Here is a 26,055-nt window from a genome sequence, read left to right as displayed (position 1 = left end):
GCCATCGTCGGAGAAAACCACATTATGTGTGGCCCTGGGATGAGAGCATGTTTGTAAAACTGTCGGTGGTGTTAAAGTAATAGTGGCTCTTCTCCTCCTGCAGGTTGTCAAGCTGTCAGCTGGCCGACAAGAACATCCGCGGGATGATGACCACTAACTCACAAGAACTCAAGTGAGTCAACAGGATCAGTGTATCACTGGTGTGTTGTTCTCAGCAGAGTGGAAAGTGTGGGAAGGAAAGAATGTTAAAAATATCGACTGCTGTCCATTCAGTGTCCTTTCATTTAAAAGTGTGTAACTTTTTCTATGGTTGGATTTAGAGCCCGCTCTTCTCTGGTTCATCCGTCACCGGTTTTCCTAAAACCATTTCGTCCTGTCTATGATGCTTTGGGTACCACTCTAATGTGTTACTGTAATTGATTTGTGAGAACTGTGAGTGTCTGATGTCAGACATTCACGGAAAAAACATTTTTGTGGATGTAGTCTTTCATTTTTTTTTCCACACAGGAACCATTATGTGATAATACAGTTGTTTGATCTTGTATTTACTCCTCAGGTGTCCAACGCCCGGCTGTGATGGATCTGGACACATCACTGGAAACTATGCCTCCCACAGGAGGTACATTCGTAAAGAGTATAATATACAACTGCATGCATTAAATCACGTTCCCTGAACGCTCATGTTTTAAGTAATTTTCTGTTCTGCAGTCTGTCCGGTTGTCCACGAGCCAAGAAAAGTGGCATAAAAATCCTCCACAGCAAAGAGGACAAAGACGATCAGGAGCCAATCAAGTAAGGAGATATTATGGAGATATGTCACAGCCTTAATATTGAGAATATTGGAAAGTGTCAGGTCTAAGATTAAAAGTAAACCCAAGCAAAATGAGGGGCAAAGACAGGGCCACTCAAGAAATTACCAAAGCTCTGTCATTGAGACATTTAAAGATCTGACTAGATTCAAGGTTGTGCATTCATTTAAAGTGAATGCACTTCTTAAATATTTTCCTATGATGTATGAGACAGTTTTTGCCATATTTTATCAGCTTCTTCCCTGGTGTTGTTAAACTGTCTGAGACAAAGCAAAGAACAAGTAAAAAAAACAGATTTCAGACCAGTAACTGAGATATTGCTCATAGATTTTATGTAAGGTCCACAAATACAGGGCTTAGGTTTCCTGTTTTTTGGATCCTACCACTATATTAAAGCTTATAGAACAATAACAGCGCTTTAGAAAATCAAATTCTAGTTTCTCTGAAAAGTTTTTTTGTTGTTGTTGGTTTTATTCCTGCTCATCAGCATCTTTATGTTCCTCTCTTAAATGTAAAATAATTATTTTAAGGCAGATATTGGATTTTAAGAGAATAAATCTTTGAAACAACACCTTGCCAAAAATACAATAAGTCAGAGAGAACAAAACATTTAGTGATGTCAAACTCTGAGGGGGGTCATTCCTTGGGTTGTGCAAGTTTGTTGGTGAGGTCGGTGGGATTGGAATCTGGGGACTTTGGAGGTGTTGTGGAGGATTGCTGCACATGCTAATGGATATATGAAGAATTAAAATAACAGGTTAAACTGTTGCCGTGTATTTTAAACGGGTAGAACAGGATTCTCATCTTTTGACAACTTTTCTAGAGAAAAGAGAAAAGGTGCATCAGTTAGACTTTTCAAATCATCAGCAAGAAGGGAGGACTGGCTTGTTTCGTTGCCTCTTAAAAGCACATTCCAGGTCCCATTATTATGCATTTTTTTTGCATCAAGGTCAAAGCACTTTGTTAATGACAGGTTCATCCATCATCCCTCTCTTAAAATGCTGCCTATGTAGACTGACCTTTCTAACTTTTGCAAAGAATATTGCAAAAGCGGGGAGCTGCGGTCAGTGCTGCACTCCACCTCCGGCTCCCAGCAGACCAAGTCCAATAAAGGTTAGCGCTAGTGAGCCTTTGACATTTGTGTTAAAGCTGAGCCATAATGCTAAGCCAATACGACCTTGTGAATAATCTAAAGTTCAGCTTGTGTCAGTCTGTAGCCAGCTGCCGCCGCCGCCTCTGTTCCATCCACCATCATCATTAACAGTAGAATCATAATTAAGCTTAACCTGAGCTCGGCTGGGGAGCGGCCTGTGGACGCTCGGCTCATTCTAATCAGCCCAAATGTCACAGAGAAGGGCGTTTTGGGATGCAGGAGGCAGAGCTGATTGTCTGGAAGCTGAGGAGGTGATAGGCGTTTGTCCTGCTCATCGTTACGCTGCTGTGGCCTTGAGGCCTTGGAAAGGTGGGGGAGGATTGTAGATGAGGAAGTGAGTCGTGACTCAATGTCCTCCCCCATTCATCAAGAGTCCTATGGAGTGCTGTGGACAGTTTCTAAAGCAAAGTGTTTCTGTCCAGCTGATCAAAGAGCTGATGATGGTTAGCGTGGCTGGCTGCGTTAGTCTTTTCTTAAACTAAAGCTTTTTGGAGGTGACAAGACTTCACTTCAGGTTAGAACTGTGGAGTGTTTTAATTTTTTTTTTGAAAAGCAAACTGAGACCTTTATACTTGTTTCTCAGGTGTCCAGTGCCGGGTTGTGATGGTCAGGGTCATGTGACGGGGAAGTACGCTTCTCATCGCAGCGCATCAGGCTGCCCCCTTGCGGCAAAGAGGCAAAAGGACAGCTACGTCAATGGCTCGCAGTTTGTCTGGAAATCTGGCAAGACAGATGGCATGACCTGCCCGACCCCGGGCTGTGATGGCTCAGGGCACGTCAGTGGGAGCTTCCTGACCCACCGGAGGTAAGATCTTTCTTACTTTAAACAAAGTTTGTCATCAGTTCCAACTTTTTTATACAATTTATACAATTTTGGGGTAAATAATGACCAATATTCAGGTCCTCTCCTCCTGCTGTACATGCTGTTGGCTTTTGGTCACCGTTTTTCAAATAAGGCAGCGATTTGTATGACGTTGTCTATGCAAAAATAAGCTACATTTTTTAACTTGGAGAAACATTTGGTTTATTTTTTTTCCCAGTCTCTCCGGTTGTCCCCGCGCCACCTCAGCCATGAAGAAAGCCAGGATGAGTGGCGTGGAAATGTTGACAATCAAACAAAGAGCAAGCAAAGGTCAGAGCTCAAGAAACGGAAGAAGCTTTAACCTAAATGAAATATATATATATATATATATATATATATATATATATATATATATATATCTGAAAGAGTGAAAAAAACTAATTTCCTTATATTAGACATTTTACATGTGATAAAATGCAGTAATGCTGCTTTGACCGTTAAGTCAGGGGAGATGGATTTTTGTTGGGTTTTTTTGTTTCAGGTATCGAGAACGATGAAGAAATCAAACAGCTGGATGAAGAAATCAAAGATCTGAATGAGTCCAACAGTCAAGTGGAGTCAGACATGATAAAACTGAGGACACAAGTAAGATGGTCTCTGTTTATTAATGTAACATAAATGCAAATAAATATGTAAGACACTAGTTGGGTAAGAAACTAGACTGTCCTGTAATAGACAGAGATAAAGGTATCCCAGTAAGCTGCTATTTCCAGTAGAAATGTGTTTGTCACATTATTTGACAAAAAAAAAATTCTCCTCGATATTTAAATTATTAATTAGTTTTTTTAAGTTCATGAAAACCTTCAATGTTTTCTTTTTCTTCTAATAATTTTTGCAAAGAATAAATCTTGCACCTTAACTGCACTCAGACTTTTAATCTGAAAGGGTTAGAGGAACTTTTGGCATTCATAAAAAATACTTTCATAAGAAAATCCTGCCCTCAGCAGCCATCTTGCTTGGTTTAACATGCTTTTTAAGAGGTTGAAGAGAACTTCTTTAAGTTTGTTGAAGATCAATGTTAGTTCTAAAAAATGTTTAGAATTGAAGAAGCCTCGTGGTCCAGAGCTGCCTTCTTTTTAAAAGATGAAGGAAGATGCAGATGTTATGTGACTTGGATGACTGAGAACCTGCACGGACATAACATCTGCATCTTCCTTCATCTGCAAGACTTTCCTACTTTACCTGTAGGTAACACAGTAACACAGGACACAGTGTTTAATCTGCCATCTTTGAGTACAACAATCCGTGTGATCTTTCAGCTAATAGTCAGTCAGTGCATTTACCAATACCAGGTGGGCATTGTGGGTTTTCACGGAGGCTCCCTAAACCAGCTCCAGTAGTGCAAATGCAAGTGCTGTGTGCTACATGGGAGAGAGGACATCTGTGGGCAATATGCTGACTCAGTTCTCCTAAAATTGTCTGAAGTTAATGTTGGTTGATTGTTTGCACTCTTCCCAGCCATTTTGCTAATGTCACTATTAATACAAAAGCTTTAAAAGGTCTCCTACTAATTTATTTCCTCATCCGGTAGATAACCACTATGGAGACCAACCTGAAGTCCATCGAGGAGGAGAACAAGGTGATCGAGCAGCAGAACGACTCCCTGCTGCACGAGCTGGCTAACCTCAGCCAGTCGCTCATCAACAGCCTAGCTAACATCCAGCTTCCACACATGGTAAGAAAAAAAAATCATCTGTGACATGAAGAAGTAAACCTAGGATGACTAATAATGTGACAAGTATTCTTTTACCACAAATATAAGCTTCCTTAACGTGTAATTTAAATATCTAGAGACTTATAAATGTCAGTTAAATATTAAAAATTTTGAATTTACCGGTTTGAAAATCTTATATGTTTAACATCAGTATACAACGTGCTTTACATACAAAGACAAATATAAATAATTACATCTCAGAACAAATATACAGCAGTTTTAGAGCAGTGTTAGCTTTCTTAGCAGTTTAAAGTGGATCTTATTTTTATTCTTGGACTTTATTTTGAATGTGTCACAGTTAAATTCCCCTTATAAAGGTGGGTGGGGCTTCTGTGCCTGAGATGACCATATTTGGGATAGTTCCACTATCCTACATCATGCAGACCCAAGACTAGAAAAAACAACTGTCTGAATTTTTTTAGAGCAGTGAGAGTGTAGTAAAGCCTAAAACCAGCATGCATAAACCAGCATGCATTAGCCAATGAGTGTTTTTTTAATTTATGCAAGAGCAAAAACTTCCAAATGGACTGAAATGCAAATCTATGTATTTATTTCTATGTTCTTTGTCTGACATGACCTATTATATCTGTTACAGTTTGTGTAATGCCACTTAGAAAATGTTATGATTGTGTTTTGAGTGTTTGTTGGAGGCTTTTCTGTTTCACGTGTTGTAAATGAAATGTAGATCTGAGGCCAGCTGTTCATGATTTCGACCCAGGGATTTTTAAAAAGCCTTCTCCAGCTTCTTCCCCCCTTAGCAACACTCAGGTTTTTCTTCATCTGCTTCTTTCTGTTCTCCACCTTCTTCTTCTTTTTTTCCCTCCCAGCAGTTCATGCTGTGCTTCTCCTGTGCTTTGAAACGCCTCACAGATTTTCACATAAAGAAACGGCCCGTTGTTTTCTTTCTTTTGTTGTTGCTTTTTTGTTTTTGGTTGACTTTCAGTGAAGTTGCTCATGGCTGTTTTAACGTCATGTTGTCTCAGTGTCGGAAGAAGACTGGGGCTAATTGGATAATCTCTTAAAGCAGTAAAAACAGGAGTTGCTTGATAACTGGACTCTCTGCTTCCTTTCCTTCTTCCTTTAATGGGTGGGAATGCTTCATATCACACTGTAAGAAAAATATTCGCCTTAACAAGGAATTCTCAGAAAGACGCGATCTCATTACCAGAAAAATACTGAACTGAATCCAAAGTTCTGTTCACACTGCAGGACTTAAAATGTTTGATTCTATTTTAGCTCGCAGTGTAACAGTTTGTTCTCTCAGTTGTCTCTTTATTTTTGGCATTTTATACCTCTTTCAGTTCGTTCTGACTTTAAAATTATTCAGAAACTGGAAGCTTGCTGCAGTCTGAACAGAGCTGCAGGGCGAAAAGACTTGTTAAGATGGACATTATGTTTTTTTCACTCCTCGGTGTAGCTTATGAAGCTTTGTGACCGCCGCTGTGTGTCTAGCGGGCTAATAGACTTCTCTGTACACCCTCTCCTGTAGAGACCGCTGCCACAGAAAGAGGCCCCAGTAAAGCATAACTGCTGTTTACAGATGCCTCCCAGAGTAAGAGATCCATTTATCCTTTATCCAATTATCCTTCTCTTCTGCACTGTCATCCCCCCCTTCCTATAATTCCTGTAGCTCACTGTGGCATAGGCACATCCTAGCTATCCATTTATCCTGCAGCTTTCAACTCAGCCATGTTGATAGTGACATCAACTGTAGATAACCGCTTTTCCTCTTTATGACAAAAAATATATTGAGAAGCTAAATCTATCTTTAAATCAAATTTAGCCCCAGCAGAGAGTGTGAGAAATTCTCCTGCTTTGTTTTTTCTGACTGCACTGAAATGCTGAAATCATTAGATAGATAAATCATTAGATAACGTGACATTAACTGCAATTCTGCGCCTTAATGACATAATGTTTTTGTTTTTTTCGCTTACCTATAAACTAAACCTTTAAACTCATCAGGAAAGTACTTAGAGAGGTAAAATCCCCTTGATTACTTTATGAACTGAAGTATGTATGTAAACAAAGGTATCGCCCACTGGTGGCCAGTAAAAAGAAAGTTGGTTTACGCTTCTTTCTTTCAGTCCCAGAAGCCAAGTCCTGCTTTTTATGGTGTCTATAGTCGAACGGCATTATCTGCTTTGCTATTGCACCAGCACTGAAAAGCTAAAATGAGTATTATTCGGTGGGCACATACACTGAAACCAGATTCACACACATCTTTTAACTGTTTTCAGTCCATTAAACGACTCCTGTCAGTCCCATAGATTTGCCCGCAGGCAGCCTCTTCCATCAACTAGTAAGCTCAGTAGTCTATTATCCCCTCATTTAACGGTGGCCATGTCACTGGTTTTTTTTTTTTTTATCCTACTGATTACAGTGGGTGATAGCAGTCTTCTGGCATACTAGTATTAAAGGTAGGTTGTCTAAGATCTAAATTGACTTATTAATTAAAATAGCATACATAACTGAAATCTTTTTATTGTCCATTTAAAGCCCTTTAAATGAACAATAGAAAGACCTCTTAGTGGGCTCAGTTGATCGCTTCATTTAAGGATTACAATGTTCAGTGATTAGAATGGATGATAACAACCTTTCCTGTCTCCTCTTAGTACAGGAGGGCATCTAATGGGGGTATTATGACCAATCATGGCCATTAAAGAGGCTAATAACAATGAAAGTGTGTGAATCATTTAACTTGAGACGTGGGTATTTGACTTTTATGTGCCAATTAAAGACGGATCATTGGCTTTTTGAGGCTCTGGACTCAAATTCTTTGATTGGCTGAGTCAGTGTGAAGTTAGCAGGATGCAATGACAGCAGTGCAGTTAAGTGCAGGGCAACTGGCTCAGGCACCAACATAGTCATTTGTATTAGTGTCCCTTAAAACCTATAAATGGCAAGTATTAAATGGAGGTCAGTGAAGACCTCAAAGACTATAGTGACACTATAACATAATGTGACATTTAAGGTGGGCAATCATTAAATAACCCACCAAAATTCCTGAAGCCAAAGCTGCACTCTCTCGGAGAAGTACTTGAACCACCAAAACTCATGTTGGCAAACGTGACTTTCCAGTTATGTCTTTCCCATCTGCTCATTAGCATCCCATTAGTTTTTATCATCACAATTTTGTCTCCATGTGCTAAACATTAACCTTTCATATACCCACCAGCTAACCATCTCTCACCTGGTTTTTGCATGGTTTGGAGTTGCATTTCGTAGATAATCGGCTGATATTACATCAAATATCGTACATTTACTTTTTAGAAAGGGAGTATTTTAGTGAAGCCATGCTTTCCCAATGGTGTCCCTTCCTCCCCCTGCTGCCCGCCTGTCTTCCAAACCTCCCCCCAGTGTCTGAGTAAAAATAAACCGCCACCTTTATCCCACCTGATTGTGTCTACATGGGTTTCTTTCCCCTCACAGGAACCAATGAATGAACAGAACTTTGACACTTATGTGAGTACACTGACAGACATGTACACCCACCAGGACCAGTACCAGAGCCCGGAGAACAAGGCGCTGCTGGAGAACATCAAACAGGCCGTGCAGGGCATCCAGGTTTAACTTTGACTGAGGCCGGAACAACAAATGCAAAGCAAAAGCAACAAATGGGGGGAAAAAAGTGGAAAAAGAACGGAGTGGGTTGTTTTTTGCTGCTGTAATCTATCATTAATTCTTTAATTTCTTCTGCGGTAATGCTCTCAACTCCATGGGTATCTCTTTTTTTATTATGTTGATTGTTGTTGCCTTGCTTTGAAAAAAAAGGTTTTAAATGAACATTCACGTTTTGTACATTTTCATATGACCTAATATAATGTGATGTACTGTTTATAGCTGCTAATGTATGCACATTCGAGTGTATATGTATGTATTTATTTATTGTAAGCTTGAATCATTTTTTATTTTAATGCGATTTTTTTCATACATCAGAAGAAAAAAAAATACAAACTGGGCGTCACGGGTTTAACAGGGAGCAGAGCGGCGACTGGAACATGAAGAGCAACCACTTCTGAAAAGCTTCTCACGAGCTTGGAAGTTGCTCATTAATTCTTTTTGTTTTCCTCTTAATGTCTGGAAGCGGACACTAATGTAAATCTTTAGCAATTATGAGAAGAAGCAATGCTATGAGCAAGAAGATTTCAAACATCACGACACGGAAACTTTCTGGTGCAAAATCCCATCATCCCCTTCGGAGTTGTTCCGTTTCAAAGCTGTCCTGTTCCGCGGCCCGCTTTTTCTTTGTTCGTGGGAGGGAGTGCCAGTGGAAAGACCAATGGCTGCAGAAAATATAGGAGACAATCTGCCATTGTGAATTTATTTGAAATCATCAACCTCGACTAGCTAATAGAACAACGTGTCAGCAATATTGGTATGATAATATTAAAGCGTTTGTTTAGATATGGGATGCAATCTATATGAAAAAAAGTTGTTTGGGTATATGCAATTTCTTATGAATAAAACTAGAAAAGAGCTGATAGATCTTTTTACTAACTATAAATGTATTGCGTTTTGTATAAACCTTTTACTACAATCATGTTTTAGGAATCTGACACGGGTGAGAGGACTTTGGTTCTGTCATGTTCGACTTTGCACAGGGACACCTTTGTTTCCATGTTTTGATGTTTTTATTGCCTGTTAAGAGGCACTTAGCAGGCAAACGGATCTGTAGATATGACTTTTCTTTCTCGAGGCTGACGGCTCCGCTGGACTAACAGGGTCAAAGTTCCCATCCTTCATTGTATATTGCACTCGTTCTGTAGAAAACGTCTTTCCAGTCATGCATCTTGTTGTCTGAGCCACAATGAGACATGATGCCAGACGACGTGATGACCAAGCACCGCTTTTCTTTTTTTCTTTTTTAAGTCTTTGTAATTGAAAAAGATGAATGAAAACTAGAGCCAGCAGTCGTGACGTCTGTGCACTGAATTTACCGACTGAGTATTTGATCTGAATCGGCCTTACTGATGACATTCGGTCTGAAATCACAGTACTGATGGAACATGTTTTCTCAACACCGTCGATCATGCATGCACTTTATTGGAGTGTGTTAAAGTATTATCACGTGGTAAATGAAGCAAAAACTGTACAGCGAGTTTGTGGAAACTGACTTTGATAAGACTTTGCGCTGGAGATGCCTGTTGGAAAGCAACTTGAAGCAAATTTCACTGAGTTGATTTAATTAAGGGAAAACTCCCCCTGTGGTCTCTCCCCAGTCTCCTTTATTTCACAGTCCAAGATTTAGCAGAAGAAAACGTATTCATGGTCAAACTTTTGTCTGAAACATCACAGTTCAGGATCTCTTCTTTGGTATGCAGACACATTCTAAAATGTGTTTGCACTGGATAATAAGACAATAATCATTTTTTAATATGTCTGCCATCTTTTCCAAAATATGGTGTCAACAGAGTGGAAAACTGTAGTGCCCTTTTATTTTCTGCATAGACATTGTAAGATGACTCCTGGAGGACTTAACCTCCTGAGACCTGGAAGGAGGGTGCGTGGTTCCATAATGAGTTCCAAAATATTTGGATCTTTTAAAGGAAAAAATCACATATGTTTTCTGTGTGTACATAAAAACGTGATTATATGTTGTAAGCCGATTACAACCCCCAATGTTTCCAGAAGATTAATTCAACCGAGTGTAACTTTAGGTTAATCACTAATAACACTAACAACAAGTATAAATCAAACCTAATTCTTTATAGAAACAGATAACATGATGGAAAACTGTGTTTATGCAATGCAAAATGTTTAAACATTTACACATCTGATGGGCTTCTCTGCATACGCTGACTGATATATTACTGTAAAGCCACTCTGGACCAAATTAAGACATGAATAGTATCACTGTATATGATCCAGGAGCCTCGTGAGAATCTAGGGTGGAAATGTTTGAGTATATTTTTAAAATATATTTGTTTGAAATTGTAATACATGGATAAAGACAAATTTTGGAACTTGCACTATACAGCTTAGTAATAGCAGTTAGACAGTTAAAGTGATGAAAGGGCGAAATTTTCCTCACTTATACAAGCATAAAAGTTCAATTTAATGTTTTAAAGGAAAGCAATTTATTGGATTGTTTCTAAATGATACATAATTACACCACCATAATTACCAGCAGAAATACTTAATACAGCTGGTATCCATATGAAAGTTTTTAGACAAGCGGTACTAATGAAAACTGATACTTCAAAGTACAGAAATGTTGATGAATCTTTAATCAGGTGCAGCAGTATGTGCTGATATATTTAAACCTGCACAAATAACAGCTCGTCTAGATATGAATATAAATGAGGGGAAAATATTTACTTGTGTAAAAAACTACAAATTGTCTCATCATACTAAAATACATTTTTTAATGTATTTTTTTTTCCACACAAGGGAGAAACAAACTGCAAAGAGGGGAGTTTTCTTTTAAGACTTCTTTGGACATTTACTGCAAAGTCTCATTCCCTGACTTTTACATCTTCGTCCAGAACTTGGCGTCTGCAGCTTCCTGCCAGTAAACTTCTGCGTTAGATAGACTGACAGCTTGTATTTTTTATTTAGTCAGTTATTCTTACTGATAACAAAGGAAATGGGAGTAAAAGCACAATTCTGCCATTTAAAGACAGTCGATAGACTAGATATTGTAATAACAGATGTAAAAGCTAAACTGTAACTATTTACATAGAGAATCTCAACACTAACATGTGACACGCTAGAATGCAAAAGAAAATCCATATGAATATTTGTGAAATCATCAATTTATGAAGATGATAGTTTCTTTTCAGCAGTGCACAGATAAGGGGTTTTTATACAACATTCATTTTCTCTCCTTTTACCCCTTTTTCTCTGTTACTTGCAAAACTTTCGACAGCAGTTTTCTTACCACATGGCATGGGTTTCTGTTGATATTTTTGCTGTATGTTTAAGGTCATGAGTTGCTATGTGATATTTTAATTTGACTTGTGAAGTTTGTACAATTTTTATCATGCTGGTGTTGGCATCTCTTGCTCTGAATAAATCTTGTGTTGCAACACTGATTATAACCTTCACTTTGTCATTTTTAAAGCTGACAGTTAGTTATGTTAATAGTGTGCAGTCGGCAGACATTTAGTGATTTTTATTATTTATATACCAATGAAAAGAGATCCAGTTGCCCAGTTACCTTTGTGACTGAAAAATAGAATATACACCAATTTGCCAAAACATTAAAACCACTATAATGTAGGAAAAAGGAAAATGTAAGGATCTGTGTGACCTTAACAAATGGTAGTTTGAGTCTGAGACCATCTCCAATAAAGCAAGCCTTCCCAGGATGCACTGGCTAGTACTAGTTTCAGTACCTAAAGTAGTTCAGGGATATCTACCTGGGTACTGGTGAAACTCATCAGAGTTAAGGCTGGGTTTTTGTTTTAGCCACATTCTAGATAAGCATATTTTAAATTTTATTTGGTTTAGGTGGGCAAAAATTCTATAAGGACATTAAATCGACCCAATCCCTAACTCTAAGTCCCAGGTAGTTTATTGATGGACTTAACAGAAATGGGATAGCATACACAGCTTCTGCAGCTGGTCAGGATCTTACACTGAGCTATCTACTACTGGTGGCACCTACAAGCACGTAAGTGTTTGATCTGAACCAGTGATTTTCTTCAGGTTACCAATACCTTACTAGTACCAGGTTGGATCCCTTTTCTCTTGAGAGCTGCCTTAGTTCTTCATGGCACAGTTTCAACAGGGTGCTGAAAACAATCCTCTGTGATTTTTGTCCATATTAACGTGATGGGATCGCACATTTTTTTTGCAGCAAACTCATTGCCATGATCAATTAACCAGTTTGAAGCCAACTTTCTGACATGGTGTATTATCCTGCTGGACGTTGCCATCAGAGATGGGTACACTGTTCATACAGGAATGAACATGGTCAGCAAAGATACTCAGGTAAGCTGTAACATTTAAAGGATACTCAAGCGACACTTAGGGGCCCAAAGTTTGGAAGAAAATGTCCCCCATGCCATCACACCAATAACACTATCCTGAACCACTGATAGAGGGCAGAATAGAGCCAAGCTTTCATGTTGTTGACCTTACCTTCTGAATGTCAGCAGAAATTGACTCTCATCAGACCTGGTAATGTTCTTCCAGTCTTCTGATTCTCCAGTTTGGTGAGCCTGTGCGAATTCTAGCCTCAGTTTCTTGTTATTAGCTGAAAGGAGTGGTACTTGGTGTGGTCTTCTCCTGCTGTAGTCCATCTCCTTCAAGGTTGAACATGGTCTTCTGCATACCTTGGTTCAAATCATAAGTAAGTACTTATGATTTGAGCTTCTGATGCTTTCCTACAAGCTCAAAGCAGTCTGGCTGTTCTCCTCTGGCATCAAGATAAGATAAGATAAGATAAGATAAGATAAGATAAGATAAGATAAGATAAGATAAGATAAGATAAGATAAACCTTTATTAGTCCTACACGTGGGAAATTTGTTAGGTCACGGCAGAAAGTGGACAGTACAAAGTTACAAGCAGCAAAAATTAAGAAAAACAAGGAACAGAATAAGATAAAATAGAATAACATACTATATAAAACAGAACTAGATGCTGTATACAATAAAATAAAATACTATATCAATTGAATAAAATACTACGTTGCATTGGAAAATTACACTTAGTAGTATCACACATAAGGGAGACTAGGCGAAAGCTATTGTGGTGTATTGTGTGTGTGCGTGTGTGTGTGTGTGTGTGTGTGTGTAGGTGTGTGTGTGTGTGTGTGTGTGTGTGTGTGTGTGTGTGTGTGTGTGTGTGTGTGTGTGTGTGTGTATGGTCGTGTATGGTCATCTACAAAGTCTTTGTTGTAGAGTCTGACAGCTGTTGGAAGGAAAGACCTGTGGAATTTTTCCGTCCCACATCGTTGGTGCTGTAGCCTGCACTGAAGGAGCTGCTCGGTGCCGTCAGAGTCTCCTGCATGGGAGGGGGGGAGATGTTGTCCAACAGGGATGACAGCTTAGCCTCCATTCTCCAGTCACTCACCACCTCCACTGGGTCCAGAGGGCATCCTAGAACAGAGCTGGCTCCATGGATTTGCCTGTTCAGTCTCTTTCTGTCCACAGCAGAGATGGTGCTGCCCCAGCAACAAGGCAGAATTGCTGTTTAGTATAAAATAGAATAGAATGCCTTTATTGTCACTATACAGATGTACATTGAGATACAGAGCATCTCCTACTCAGTGCGAACATGTGGGAGAAGAAAGGAGGGTGAGGTGCACAGTTTCTGCAGCACTATATACATATGAACACACACTTGTTGTTCAGTGCCAGGTTGTTCTCTGAACACCATGCTGCCAACTTCAGGATTTCCTCTCTGTAGGCTGCCTTGTCTCCCTTTGAGACCCCTCCCTTAGAGATTGTTGTGTGAGTAAACTGAGCAGTTTGAGAAATCTGCATATTGCCTGTCTAGCAACAACAACAATGCCACTTTCAAAGTCACATAAGTCCCTTTTTTATGAAGTTTCAAACAAGCCTGCTGAAGTTCAATGTCTACTTGTCTAAATACAATTGGACATAATTTTTGCTGTGCAAACATTGTAAATAACAAACTGTGATATGTGAATAAAGCTTTAAAAACAAATTAAATCTAAATAAATAAATCTAAAACCATAAATTCGGTAGAGGGCGCACATGCGTTATCGCAATCGTTGGCCTGCGTTGTTGTACTTCCGGGTGAAAACATGTCCATTTCCGGCGTGGAAGACGACACAAACAAACCAGTCGTGCTGTGGCGGGTTTTTATTCCTCGTGTGCTAACGGTTACAAACGGGCTGCGGATGTGCGCTTTGCCCGCTCGGTGTGTTGAGGCTGGGCGGTGAAGAGACGATTACCATGGTGAAGTGTGTCGTCTCTGGGTGTCCGAACCGCATGGTTAATGTTAGCCGGGGGCTCTTCAACAGACCCGAGAAGAGGTTCTTCAACTTCCCCCAGGACCCTGCGCGTGTCCAGGTGGGGTCAAAAAACTTTGAGAGTTACAACATATTTACAAGCTACATGTTTGAATAGCGATCGTTAGCATCTCTTATATCTGATTCTACCGGCTAACATGACACTAACACGATGTCAGTTAAACAGCTGCTGTTTAAATAACCCCGATGACATGTGTTAGCTCATTTACTACACAGCTGGAGTGAACAGGAACCCGTTTCCAAAACATGGAATCAGCTGTGCTGTTTACGCTATTTAAAACTAGTTTGGCCAGTAGACGAGTAAATATTGTTTTCTTTTTATTTCTACCAGATAAATGCAGTTTTAATCACAAATAACTACCAGGTTACCAATTTGGCCCTGTATCACAATATCCTTGATGGAGTAAAAACCCAGCCAGTCAAACTAGAGATCAATAAAGACTAACTGTGTAACTGTGTTCAGGTGTGGCTTGCAGCGCTGAGGGAGACTGAGAAGCAGGACTCTGTAGAGCAGCATCTAATCTGTGAAGACCACTTCTTGCCAGAGGACATCTCGGATGAAGGCGTCAGCAGCGACGCCATTCCCATAATGCCCCCCTGCCTGGACGGAGCCCTGGGTCTGCTCAGTCAATGGGGGGCCGAGTCCTCCGAGGAGGAGGATCAGTGGGCTGCTGGAGGAGGAGGTGGTGAGGAGGAGGAGGAGGAAGAGGAGGACGACATTAATGTTCCTGTTATACCTTTTGCACAAAGACCTACTCCACATAAGCAGGTAAGAAAATGGCTATCTCTACATTTCTTTGTGTGATATAAAGTAAGGTCCAGTTCACAGTTCTATACAGTTCACTGCTGTTCCCTGTATAGAGTCATACAGCATCGGTCTGTCAGTGCCAAGTTTGCCAGTTTTGTTTGTTGTTGTTTTTTTTTTTTTCATGGTTGCTGGTTTGAAGGCCCTCCAGCACCTAGTCTGCGCTGATGTGGAATCACTAACCTAATCACACAAATCAATAAACACATGTTAAATACATAAAGGCCTCGTTGACCTGTGATTTGGGAGTGAGGGTACTAGAATGTATTTGGCCTCCAGTACCACTGTGAGGAACTTTGGAGTAATTTTTGACCAGATTATGACCTTAGTTGAGTGGGGCGATAAAGGGATGTCATGTTGATGCATTTTTTTAAGTTAAAAACTTTTTTGTTTTGATTTTGTTTACTTGTCAGTTCCAAACTAGTTACTTACTGAATATATTTTTTTACGTTGAAGACATAACTGAGTGTATAAGCAGTTACAATATTGTTTAATTTATTAACCACAGTGTTTGAAAACATGTATTTAAACAATCAGCTTGTAATTGATCGTTTATTTTTGGGTTAATCTTGATTCTTATGTTTTGGTGTGAATAAGTTGGTGTTTTATCACTTTTTGGTGGACATGAAATCATTCTGACTTTGATCTGCTTTGTTTTCACTTTTTGAACTTGAGGAACCAGATGCCAAGACGAATTTAGGAACAAAAAGGTAAAAAAAAACAACCCAAAATGCTTTTTTTTTAAATTTTGCTTTCTTGCTACATTTTACAAATGGTGGACAAGTTGTAATTCCACTGTCTTTTCTTATCTTTTCAAACATTTTAACTATAAATGACAAGTGAATTTAGTTCATTTTTTATCTTTCTTTCCAGGGAAATCCTCAGTCATTTAAAAGAGATGATACAGACCAGGATATCCACCCGACAAGGTGCATCCTTCTTTGATATTTATTATTTATTCAGATTTTTTATTAGGGTTAGGGTAGATTTGAAATACAGAGAAGTAGTGGACAAGATCGAGTAAATGTTCAGCCAGCCAACTGGAGACTCACGGCTTGGGACTTTAACAGCCACGTGGTGTGTAGTCCTAACCTGTGCTGTGTTTGCAACATCTTTTAGTGGATAACATAGAAAGATGTAGACTTAAAATGTTTTTATTTCCTTGTTCCGCCTCTGAGTGTCATGTTGGTTTCAGATGTGTCTCTGGGAGTTTTGACAGTGCGCTTCCTGGAGCTTCTGCTGATGTCGCCCGATGGCACGATCGACCTCCGGGAGGTGACGAAAAGCCTGCAGACCCGCAGGCGACGAGTTTATGACATCACCAACGTCCTGGAGGGCTTCAACATCATTGAGAAGCAGACGGCCAATAAGGTTAAGTGGATGTGAGTGAGCAAAAGTTAATTTCTTACTGTTGAGTTCTGAATACTTTGTGTGTTTAATGTTAAACGCTGACAAAATACATTTTTTGACAGTAGGTCTCTTTGTGGGTCTTCACGGACATCTCTTGGGTTTCTATCAGTAGAAAGAGGTTGCTTAAAGGTGTTTTGTTTAGTTTTTGTTTTTTTAAATTAAACTTAAGGTCCTGTGCGCTGTCTGTGTAACACAGTGTAACAGTTAACTTGTTGTCTGTCCAGAGGAAGCTGTCCAATCTCCAGCTTTCTGCCAAAGAGCAGGCAGAAGTTCCAGAGAGAGCTGGAGAACCTGAAGCTGGTGGAGGACACACTTGACAGCCTCATCAAAAGCTGCGCCCAGCAGCTGTTTGACATGACTGACGAGTGGCAGAACGCTCTATATCCTTCTGCATTTCTGTCAGGGACTCAGGACAGTTTGAACAGAAGTAATGAAAACAATGCTCCTGAATGTAAACCATGATTTAACCACGTCAAAGTTTTCCTTTCTCAGAATGAGCCTAAAAACAAGTCAATTTGCATGACTAGGCCATTTACAGTAAAGGTAAGAAGTTTGTTTTTGCCAATTTGAATGGAAATTAATGTAAATGTTCTTTGTTTAAAAAAAAAAAAGTATGTTATGCTTGAGTAAACAAAACTCCAAGAGAGCTGAGACTCCTCTGGCTTTCTGTAAAACCTCTGAGCACCAAAACGTCCTCTCTTCATGCATGAAAAAACCTGCAGTTTAATTAAATGCCACTTGGTGTCACACCTGCTGATACAGAAACAGCCCCTGGTTTGCAGAGTTTGCCTTTGAGATTTTAAGAATACAATTATAATTGTATTCTTATTATAATTCCATATTTGTGCTTCCACTGCCCCCTTGTGGCCATTACATTAGTTACTGCAGGTTAGATGAGATGATTTACTCTAGCTGCACATCTGAGAGCATCACTCCTGACACTCTATAAAGATTAATGAAATGAAACCGTGAGGTCTACAACCACCCTTTAATAACTGTTAAGTGAATAGAAGATAGTTTTCTTTAACTGTCCTCCTGCACATTGGCCTACGTGACCCATGAGGACATCAGCCGGCTCAAAGCTTTCCAGGAGCAGACGGTGATTGTCGTCAAAGCTCCAGAGGAAACCAAACTGGAGGTTCCTGCACCGACAGAGGTAAAACAACATAAAAATACTAAAATATCACAGACTAGGATAAAGTTTATTTTCAGGATGATCTGGTCTCTTTTATCTGAGTTCAACTCCAATAAATGTAGCATGATTAAAATAGAGTGTAAAGTAATCATTGTTTTTGTTGTTTTTCAAAACCTGATGATAAATTTTTCTAAACATACGCTGAAACTCAGGGTACATTCATGCATGTGTGTTGGTGCAGGACAGCATCCAGGTCCACTTGAAGGGGGGGAAAGGTCCTATCATGATGATGACTTGCGATATTGGGACGGGTGAAGCTGTGACAGAAGAGATGAGCGGCTGCTTTGTGACACTGGAGGAAAGTCGGATAAAGACGACCACACTGCACAGAGGTAAAAGGAAAAAACAGAGTAACACAGGGTGATAAAACCTGAGGTTTTAGTAACTGAACTGGTTCAGGTTGATATTTAGACTGTTTAGTGTTGAGCTACACACCGTGTATAAATGAGCTCAGTGCAGATGACCATCAGGACCTGTATTTATTAGGGGTGCAATGATACACAAAATTCATGGTTTGGTTAAGTTCGATACTTTGGTGTCACGGTTTAATATTTTGTTCGATACAAAAAAATGTTCATGCCTTTTTAATTTGTCATTTATTAAAATTATAAATATATATTTTAACTCAAAAGTACAGTTTTTAAATTTAATGTTGCTGAAACAACAAAATAATAATAAAAAAAATCTATCTGATGGAGAAATCACTCATCTTTGGAAAAGAGAGTTTATTACAGAGAAATGGCTCTTTCCAAAATAAAAGCTATACTATACGCTTCTTCTGGGCTATATTCTCAGCAGCATATTAAACATATCAGGTCCCTATAAGGAGAATCATGTGCTAACGGCTGTCTAAATGACTCGGGTAAAGTTTGTAGCATGCGTGCTTGTTGTTTTTGTCTGATTCCACTTGTCTTTGCACTAGGATGATGTCGGTGTAAATGTGCAGTCATATTCGTTGTGTTCCCACTAGTGCTGTCAGCGTTAATCTCGTTAAAATGACATTAACGCGGCAAATCTCCGTTAACAAGTTACCGCGGATTGCCCCGTGCGTGGGGCTGGATGGCGTCAACACGTTAACAAGCTAACTGCGCTAACGCACTAGTTCCCACCAATTGAGCATTGCGTGGCACATCCGACATACTGTTTTACTTTTGTCCCCGACACGCTTACCATCAGGGTCATACTTCACGTGAAAACTAAGATAGTTCCAAACGCCAGATCAGAATGAGGGTGGGGAGGTTCAATTTCAGGTAGCGTTGAGGCAGTTGCCATGTTGCAACGAGCTTAGCTTCTGTCTTGCTAGCTTGTGCTGCGCTCAGTGGATCTGCGCTCGACAGTGCAGCCTAGGCGGAGTAGTCAAACGCAGATCCACTGAGCTCTCAACACAGACAGCATCGTCAGAAGAAAAGTTGATAAAATAAATAAATAATTTTGTATTGTTCGATACATATGCGTACCGAACCAAAAGCACTGTATCGAATGGTTCAATATCGATACGAGTATCGTTGCACCCCTAGTATTTATCATTGCCAGTGGGTTTATTATGTCACTAGTTTTTATACCTACATATTTAACCGTGGTGTGTACTTTAAAGAGAGATCAGTGGGTTAGTGAGGCATGTTGAGCCCAAAGTCTGAGCTTTTAGGGTCACATTATTGGCTCTTTTACTAGCTAGATCACCATGGTAACTTATGCCCATTACATAAACCTGTCTAGATTAAGTTATGTTCCATTTCCATTTAAAGTCAGCCAGTCACGCCTCTTTTACTTTCATTATGCCTTAAGTGCCATTTAGACATGCAGCCTGTTGAGCTGTACTTTACTGGCATTACTAAAGTTAAGCCTTTCTGTCCATTAAAGTTTCAGAGCTCCAATGTGCAGCTGATCTGTTACAACAATAAATGGAGCACTCAGTAGTAAATCTATTCAATTATGACATCACAAATGTGTCTGACAGAAGCAGGCGGCTCTCAGTTGATCCATTTTCCTCTTAAGAATGAAGTGATACATCAAAGTTGTCCTAAAGCAGAAAGCCTGAGTCACCGGAATGTCGACAACCACTGTTGTGATGCATGAAATCTTTGGCTGAGGTTTTAGGTTTTGTCAAAGTAGCTAACATAAACAAAGCTTGGATATGTTAAACTTGCTTCGTAGTATACCCCTCTGATGGAGGATGCATCAGGAAAGCCCTTTCCTCCTCATGAGCCTCTGCACTAGACTGAATAACTTTTCAGTGAAAGCAGTGGGCCAGGAACAATAACCATGATCAGATCTCAGTGCGCTCCGAAAGCTTGATTATGTAATAAAAAAACTCTTTCTAAATGACCTCGAGTATGTTTTTGCACTTGGGTTCTGCAGTTTCTTTTATGGGTGAGCATAAACACTAAACGTAACTCTGCTGATGTTTGTAGTCTGAATTCATGGTCATGGTGCTGTTGTTGCTGTTGCAGAGACCTCGATGCCACAGAGTCCCACACAGAGCACGTAGCTACCAGCTGATCTCCAGAAGATATCGTCTGATTTCAGGGTTCAGCACAAGGAATTTGAAAGAATTAACAGAAACTGCAAAATGTTTCTGAAAACGGTTTTGACTGGAAAGATCCAGAAATGAATTGTCAGCTAATTGATATTCAGCTGAACGTCATCAGCTGAGTCCTGGCATGATGGGGACTTTATTTATGGATCATTTGGCACCACGTTTTGTGTAACTGATGTGGATGAGGACAGTTTAACCCAGATGTTTGGAGATTCATTTTTGTATGAAAGACTTTGGGGGGAAATTGAGCTGCTGAGCCTCCGTTCTGCAGATGAGTGCAGAGATTCTGGAGGCCTTGTAAAACGCATAACAGTTATTTACTGACGAACATTTCCTGTAAAATATTTTACCTCTTTGTATTTTGAGTTTGTATCAGTGTTTATGTCCTGATGTATGAATATTTTCATCTTGGTTTGAACTTTCATTTAGAAACACACCTCCAAGATGCTGTAATGAATAAAAATGAACTTGTATAAACCTGAGGAGATGGCTCATTTCTTTCACCAGCAGCTGAAACAATTTAAATATGTGAATTTTGTGACCTCTGACCTTTTCTTCTCTCTAAGGTGTTTCAGAAAAGAGAATTGAGTAAGTGTAACCAAAGGCCTTATGGTTAATTCTCGTGTTTAAAATAATATTGTTATGAAGGCTAGATGCATTTCCAGGAGTGGGGAGCTTTTTTTTCTTCTTCTTGAAAACTGCGTGGCACAAAGACAGGCAGAAAAGACCATTCAATGAAAATATCAATTCTGGGGATCTGGAACACGCAAAGTAGAATATCTAAACAAATGTAACCAGCTAACTTCAAACACCGGTTATACTTTGAGCGTCTCCGGTGTTTTTTCAACACCGGTTTATACACACATACAGAAAGACATTACTATGACATCCACTTCAAATTGAACTACAGGGTGATGCTATGATACATGATATTGAGACACACAATTCTAATCTTTTATGACATTCTTAGCAAATTTACAGCAAATAAAACAACGCACAAATTCAAAGTTTTTTTTATTTTAAGTTTTTATTTTATTTTGTTTTTCTTGGTTTGGAGCTGTTTCTGAACTCCAAATGTCCTGTTGTAATTGGACATTTTGATGTAAGAAACAGCTCCAAACCCCAACAACACTTCCCTCATGGTGCTTTATATTGTAAGGTTAAGACCCTACAATAATACAGAAAAACTCCAACCCCCTAGAGCAAGCACTTTGGCGACAGTGGTAAGGAAAAACTCACTTTTAAAAGAGAGAAACCTCCGGCAGACCAAGGCTCAGGGATGGGGTGGCCATCTGCCTCGGCCAGTTGGTGATGAGGGAAGGAAGTTGGGAGAAGAGTGTTTCTTTTTAACCACTCTGGTTTGAAAAGTTCATTTAGATGCCCAATCTAAATGAATATTTTAAGCCAATTTAAGAGTTTTGTCACATAATTACATGCACGTGTCAGTCCAATTTTAGCGTGCACACGAGAAAACCCTAAAGATGATGTTTGGTCTCCTCAGTTCGGCATGTTTTTTGAAGGTTGCCATGATTAGTTTGTCAACCAATGAGTTGCTTGACCTCAGTATTGAAGGAGGCCACGTTTCTTGGAGTTCAGTGTATATTGTCAGGCTGAGTTGTTCAATGTTCCCCAAGGACATTTTGTAGTTTTTGGACACAATTTTGTTCCACATCTTACCGTTAAGCCTCTGTATAGTAAACTCAACTATATCTGGATCTGCTGACTTATTTCTTTGGTTCATAGTGTGCATTACCACATCTTCAATGACATTTTTCACCACTTCCTTGTACTCTTGCCTGTTTTTAGAGACACTGAGTACTCTTCTTGGTAATGCAAACAGGTGTTTGGTGAAGGTTGGGACAGTAAAGTTATCGAGCTGTTCCCTCAGATTAAAAATCAAATACTTTTCCTTGCAGTTGTGTGCTATGCAAAGATCCTTGAGAATGGCCTTGTCAAGATTTTTCAGCCCTTTTGGGGTCAGATCCAAATGTTTCATTGTTTCAATTTCAGGCCAGATTTTCTGAATCAGGCGATCGCTGATGCAGTCAGGAGTGAGGCGCTCTGTGAAGAGCTTGTATTTAGAGGAGACTTTTTCTATGGCCTGTGAAACCACCAACTGGATCAGTCTGTTCACACACAACTTATCCTCCATTTTCAGTGCTTTTTCCCATGGTGATATTTGAGCCTTTGTCTCCTGTATTTGGTTGAGCTCATCTGCGCTCAGATACATCTGGAGGATGTATCTCTCTGGGGTTACTGTTTCTACTGTCTCTGTCTTTGCCTCCTCTAATTCTTTTGTCTGCTCGTCTGTTTTTTTCTGCATTTCTTTTGTGTCCGTCACCACTTTCTGCTCTTCCAGGACTTTCTTATTTTCTTCCTCCAGGACTTTCTTCTCCTGCTCCAGATTCTCTCTGTGTGTTTTGTCATTCCACAGAGTTTCTTCCAGAGAGGCCTCAAGTTTCTGAAGCTGTGCGAGCTCAGCAGACAGACTTTCCTTCTCCTGTTTGAGGATCAGGATTTCGCTGTCCCTCTGCTGAAGCTGCTGTTTCAGACAGTTCATCTCAGGGTCAAAGGTGATGATCTTTTCCTGATCTGAACAAGCCAGTTCCTCTTTTTCTTCTCCAGCTTGGATCTCATATTGTTCCAGCTTGGCACGCATCATTAAAATTTGGGCCATCATGTGTTTGATTTGCTCCCTGGCTGTCTTTGAATCCTCTTTTAAAGGTTGATTTTCAGACAGAGCTTTTAGGAAGGCTTTTCTAACCTGAATAAGGTCGTCCAGTGTGCTCCTTGGCAGAGTGCACACAAATTTTGGTGTCTCGTGTGTCTGAAGCTGTGTAAGTTCGGCAGACAGACTGTCCTTCTCCTGTTTGAGGATCAGGATTTCGCTGTCCCTCTGCTGAAGCTGCTGTTTCAGACGGTTCATCTCAAGGTCAAAGGTGATGGTATTTTCGTGACCTGAGATGAAAACACAACAAGTCTGATCCCCTTTTTCGTTGGTGGTGCTGCTCATTTTCACTTTGCATGACACTGATTCATCAGTGAGTTCTCCAGCTTGGATCTCATACTGGTCCAGCTTGGCATGCATCAGTGAAATTTTGGCCATCAGCTGTTTGATTTGCTGTCTGGCTTTCTTTGTATCCTCTCTTAAAAGTTTATTTTCAGAGAGTGTGTTTTGGAAGGCTTTTCTAACCTGAATAAGGTTGTCCAGTGCACTTTTTGGCATAGTGCACACAAATTCTGCTTTTGCTTTTTGGTTGCTAATTTCTGACATTTAAAATGAAGCTAACAAAGCTAAAAACAGATATTGAGATAAGACTGAGGGTAGCAGAACAAAAGTTCATCCAGTGAGTCGCTCGTGACTGTAAGTAAGAAACGTGCTTGTCCAGTGTGCGGTTTCACCTGCTATTAAGGATTTGAGTTGACTGTGATGTCACGGCCTGATTCTCTTGCCTTGCATCTTTGAAACTAACCCCGCCCACAGCAACGCTCCCTATTGGCTGATTGAAAATAGGTAACGCCCACAAAGAACAGGCTGTCAGAATTTCTGACGTCATGGCCCGATTCTCTTGCCTTTCATGTTTGAAACGGGCTTTAGTTTGCTTAAGCATTTGGGTCACTTCATTGAAAACAAACAAACAAACAAACAGTGTGATAAATTTTACTTAGGTACTAGAAACTTAGTGTTCCCTTTTGAGAGTATCTTCTTTAGGTGTTTACACATTAGCGCCTTACAAGTTTCTAGTTAATTTAACAGACATCCAGTTCACCTTGTAGTCCTGTTTTGATTATGGATCAGTTCTGGGTCTGGTCGAATTGGGTTTTAGTGTGTTTTTTTGTTTGTTTGTTTGTTTTTTTAATCCATCAGTATTTAGGATGTCTTGGAAAGAGTGATTTTACAAAATATGTCCATAATCAAGTACACGCGTAAGACGTGATATTTTTATAAACTGGAAGTGAAACAAAACGTCACTGATGAGAAAGTATTCTCATTATCTTCAGGCTAGGTGATTATAACCTGTCAGAGAAAGGTTGTGAGCTCCCAGTTTTCTTTCCTCAGAGACCTGGACTTGAATGATAATGATTTATAGGGGTCAGGAGTGCAGTAACAGTTGCAGTGTATGTGGACCTAAAGCTGGCATTAAACCCTTCTATATAGTCTCTCATACTAAATAGGTTTTACTCTTTACCTTCTTCTCCTTGGCATCCCTGGAGCCCTCATTCCCTTATCACTTTATATATGTATATAACTCACCTGGTGTTGTAACTAAATCTCTGTTTGATTGCACAGCTCCGAGTCCTGCCTTATACAACGGGACACCCACATTTATTCATCCGATCTTCTTATGTATGGTAAACCAATCTAGAGGAGAATGCACTGACTACTTATTGCAAAGAAATAAATTACAATACACAAAGTTGATCTGAATCCAAGCTCACATTTCTTTCATCCAAATCTGTTCTTCACCACATCTGTTTAGATGTGAAATATCAGATATTAAGTGATGAATAAGTGGAAAAAAAGCTATGAATGCATATGATTCCAGTATTATAATATTGTTGTTTTAGGCTATTCAAAAGGACTGAAACAACCTCCACAACCAGGAAAGGAAACACTGGCTTCCTTCTTGACCTACTGTGTTCAGAGTGTGTCATGTTAATGGAGAATTTGGTCCTAAAATGGAGACTCCAAGGCAAAAATGAACCTTTATGCCCAGGTGGCTGAAGAAAACAGGGTTCAAAAGTTATCCAAAACAGAAAACACATGAGCCAAAAACCTGAACACAATGCACACAGGAACAGAGGCTATCACAATAAGACAGGACACAAACACTGAGACGAAGACACAAACAAAAGGTAAACAACCACCAACTAAACATGGGACAACAGAAGCGCAGAGCAGACACAGGGAGCATAGCACAGGAAAACCTTGAATGACTAAAAATGATAACTATGAATACAGAATATGAACAAACACATAATCTAAGCAAAACTCAAAACAGGTTCAAATCAAACACAGAATATTGAAGAGAAATTTAAAGTCAAAAACTGGAAACACGGAAACACTGGCTCCGAAACCCAGAATGTGTTACGATTCTGTACAAGTGGCAGATAACGACACAGACTGATGACAAAATAAAAGCTTCTGAAAAATGTATGTGCAGCATAAGATTATGCTTACACACAGCCAGTAATAAGGAATTTATTTATTGACTATTACATTTTACAGTAGAATTAGCTTTATTATTTATTATTATTTATACTTTTTATGATGGAAAGCACAGACTAAAATCTGCTGTGAGAAAATGTGTTAAAATAAGCAGAGTATGTGGCTTGCCCTGATGGACCAATCTCCTCTTGAGCTGGTTTTACTCTGTACATTCAAGTCCATGTTCACCGTGTCTCTGTGTAAGCTGTGAGCAAATCTAGTTTTTGATCAAATATGCAGCAGTTGTAAGATGATTGTTTGCCCTGACTCAGTTATATGAACAGTTGCTCTGGAGTTAAGGATACCAGCTCGTTTCTTTTTTCTTTTTTTTTCTTTTTTTTTTTACAAACATCTGATCCCTTTACAACAACAACACCCAGTGGACAGACATCATCACTGTATCATGATCAACAAAACC

The 26,055-nt window shown here is 39.6% G+C and overlaps 3 protein-coding genes across 12 annotated transcripts in view; 2 read left to right on the top strand and 1 right to left on the bottom strand.

Annotated features, from left to right (window-relative positions):
• Positions 1-11,572, top strand: part of myt1la (myelin transcription factor 1-like, a) — an 88,877-nt gene extending 77,305 nt beyond the window's left edge. For 8 of the 10 annotated variants that reach the window (XM_085134237.1, XM_085134242.1, XM_085134241.1 and 5 more), the window contains 9 exons: positions 104-172; positions 557-619; positions 709-792; positions 2,546-2,767; positions 3,003-3,094; positions 3,306-3,409; positions 4,356-4,499; positions 6,028-6,090; positions 7,968-11,572. In XM_085134237.1, coding sequence (XP_084990363.1) covers positions 104-172; positions 557-619; positions 709-792; positions 2,546-2,767; positions 3,003-3,094; positions 3,306-3,409; positions 4,356-4,499; positions 6,028-6,090; positions 7,968-8,108 — 982 coding nt within the window. In that variant the 3' untranslated portion in view covers positions 8,109-11,572. The remainder of the gene's footprint in view (positions 1-103; positions 173-556; positions 620-708; positions 793-2,545; positions 2,768-3,002; positions 3,095-3,305; positions 3,410-4,355; positions 4,500-6,027; positions 6,091-7,967) is intronic. The other 2 variants (XM_085134243.1, XM_085134239.1) reach the window with 1 other exon arrangement.
• Positions 11,573-14,244: 2,672 nt separating this feature from the next.
• e2f6 (E2F transcription factor 6) lies at positions 14,245-20,905 on the top strand. Its single transcript, XM_085134246.1, has 9 exons — positions 14,245-14,522; positions 14,946-15,251; positions 15,963-15,997; positions 16,161-16,216; positions 16,483-16,669; positions 16,922-17,077; positions 17,739-17,853; positions 18,074-18,224; positions 20,343-20,905. The coding sequence occupies exons 1-9, from the start codon at positions 14,406-14,408 to the stop codon at positions 20,378-20,380; spliced, it is 1,161 nt and encodes a 386-aa protein (XP_084990372.1). The 5' UTR covers positions 14,245-14,405; the 3' UTR covers positions 20,381-20,905.
• Positions 20,906-20,984: 79 nt separating this feature from the next.
• On the bottom strand, positions 20,985-25,446 carry LOC146502101 (uncharacterized). Its single transcript, XM_085134245.1, has one exon. The coding sequence runs from the start codon at positions 23,700-23,702 to the stop codon at positions 21,882-21,884; it is 1,821 nt and encodes a 606-aa protein (XP_084990371.1). The 5' UTR covers positions 23,703-25,446; the 3' UTR covers positions 20,985-21,881.
• Positions 25,447-26,055: the final 609 nt, after the last annotated feature.

The sequence above is a fragment of the Neolamprologus multifasciatus genome, chromosome 15 (genome assembly GCF_963576455.1).
Source record: "Neolamprologus multifasciatus chromosome 15, fNeoMul1.2, whole genome shotgun sequence".
Classification (NCBI taxonomy): Eukaryota; Metazoa; Chordata; class Actinopteri; order Cichliformes; family Cichlidae; genus Neolamprologus; species Neolamprologus multifasciatus.
The sequence above is the reverse complement of the archived record's forward strand: the minus strand, read 5'-3'. Positions and strand labels throughout refer to the sequence as shown.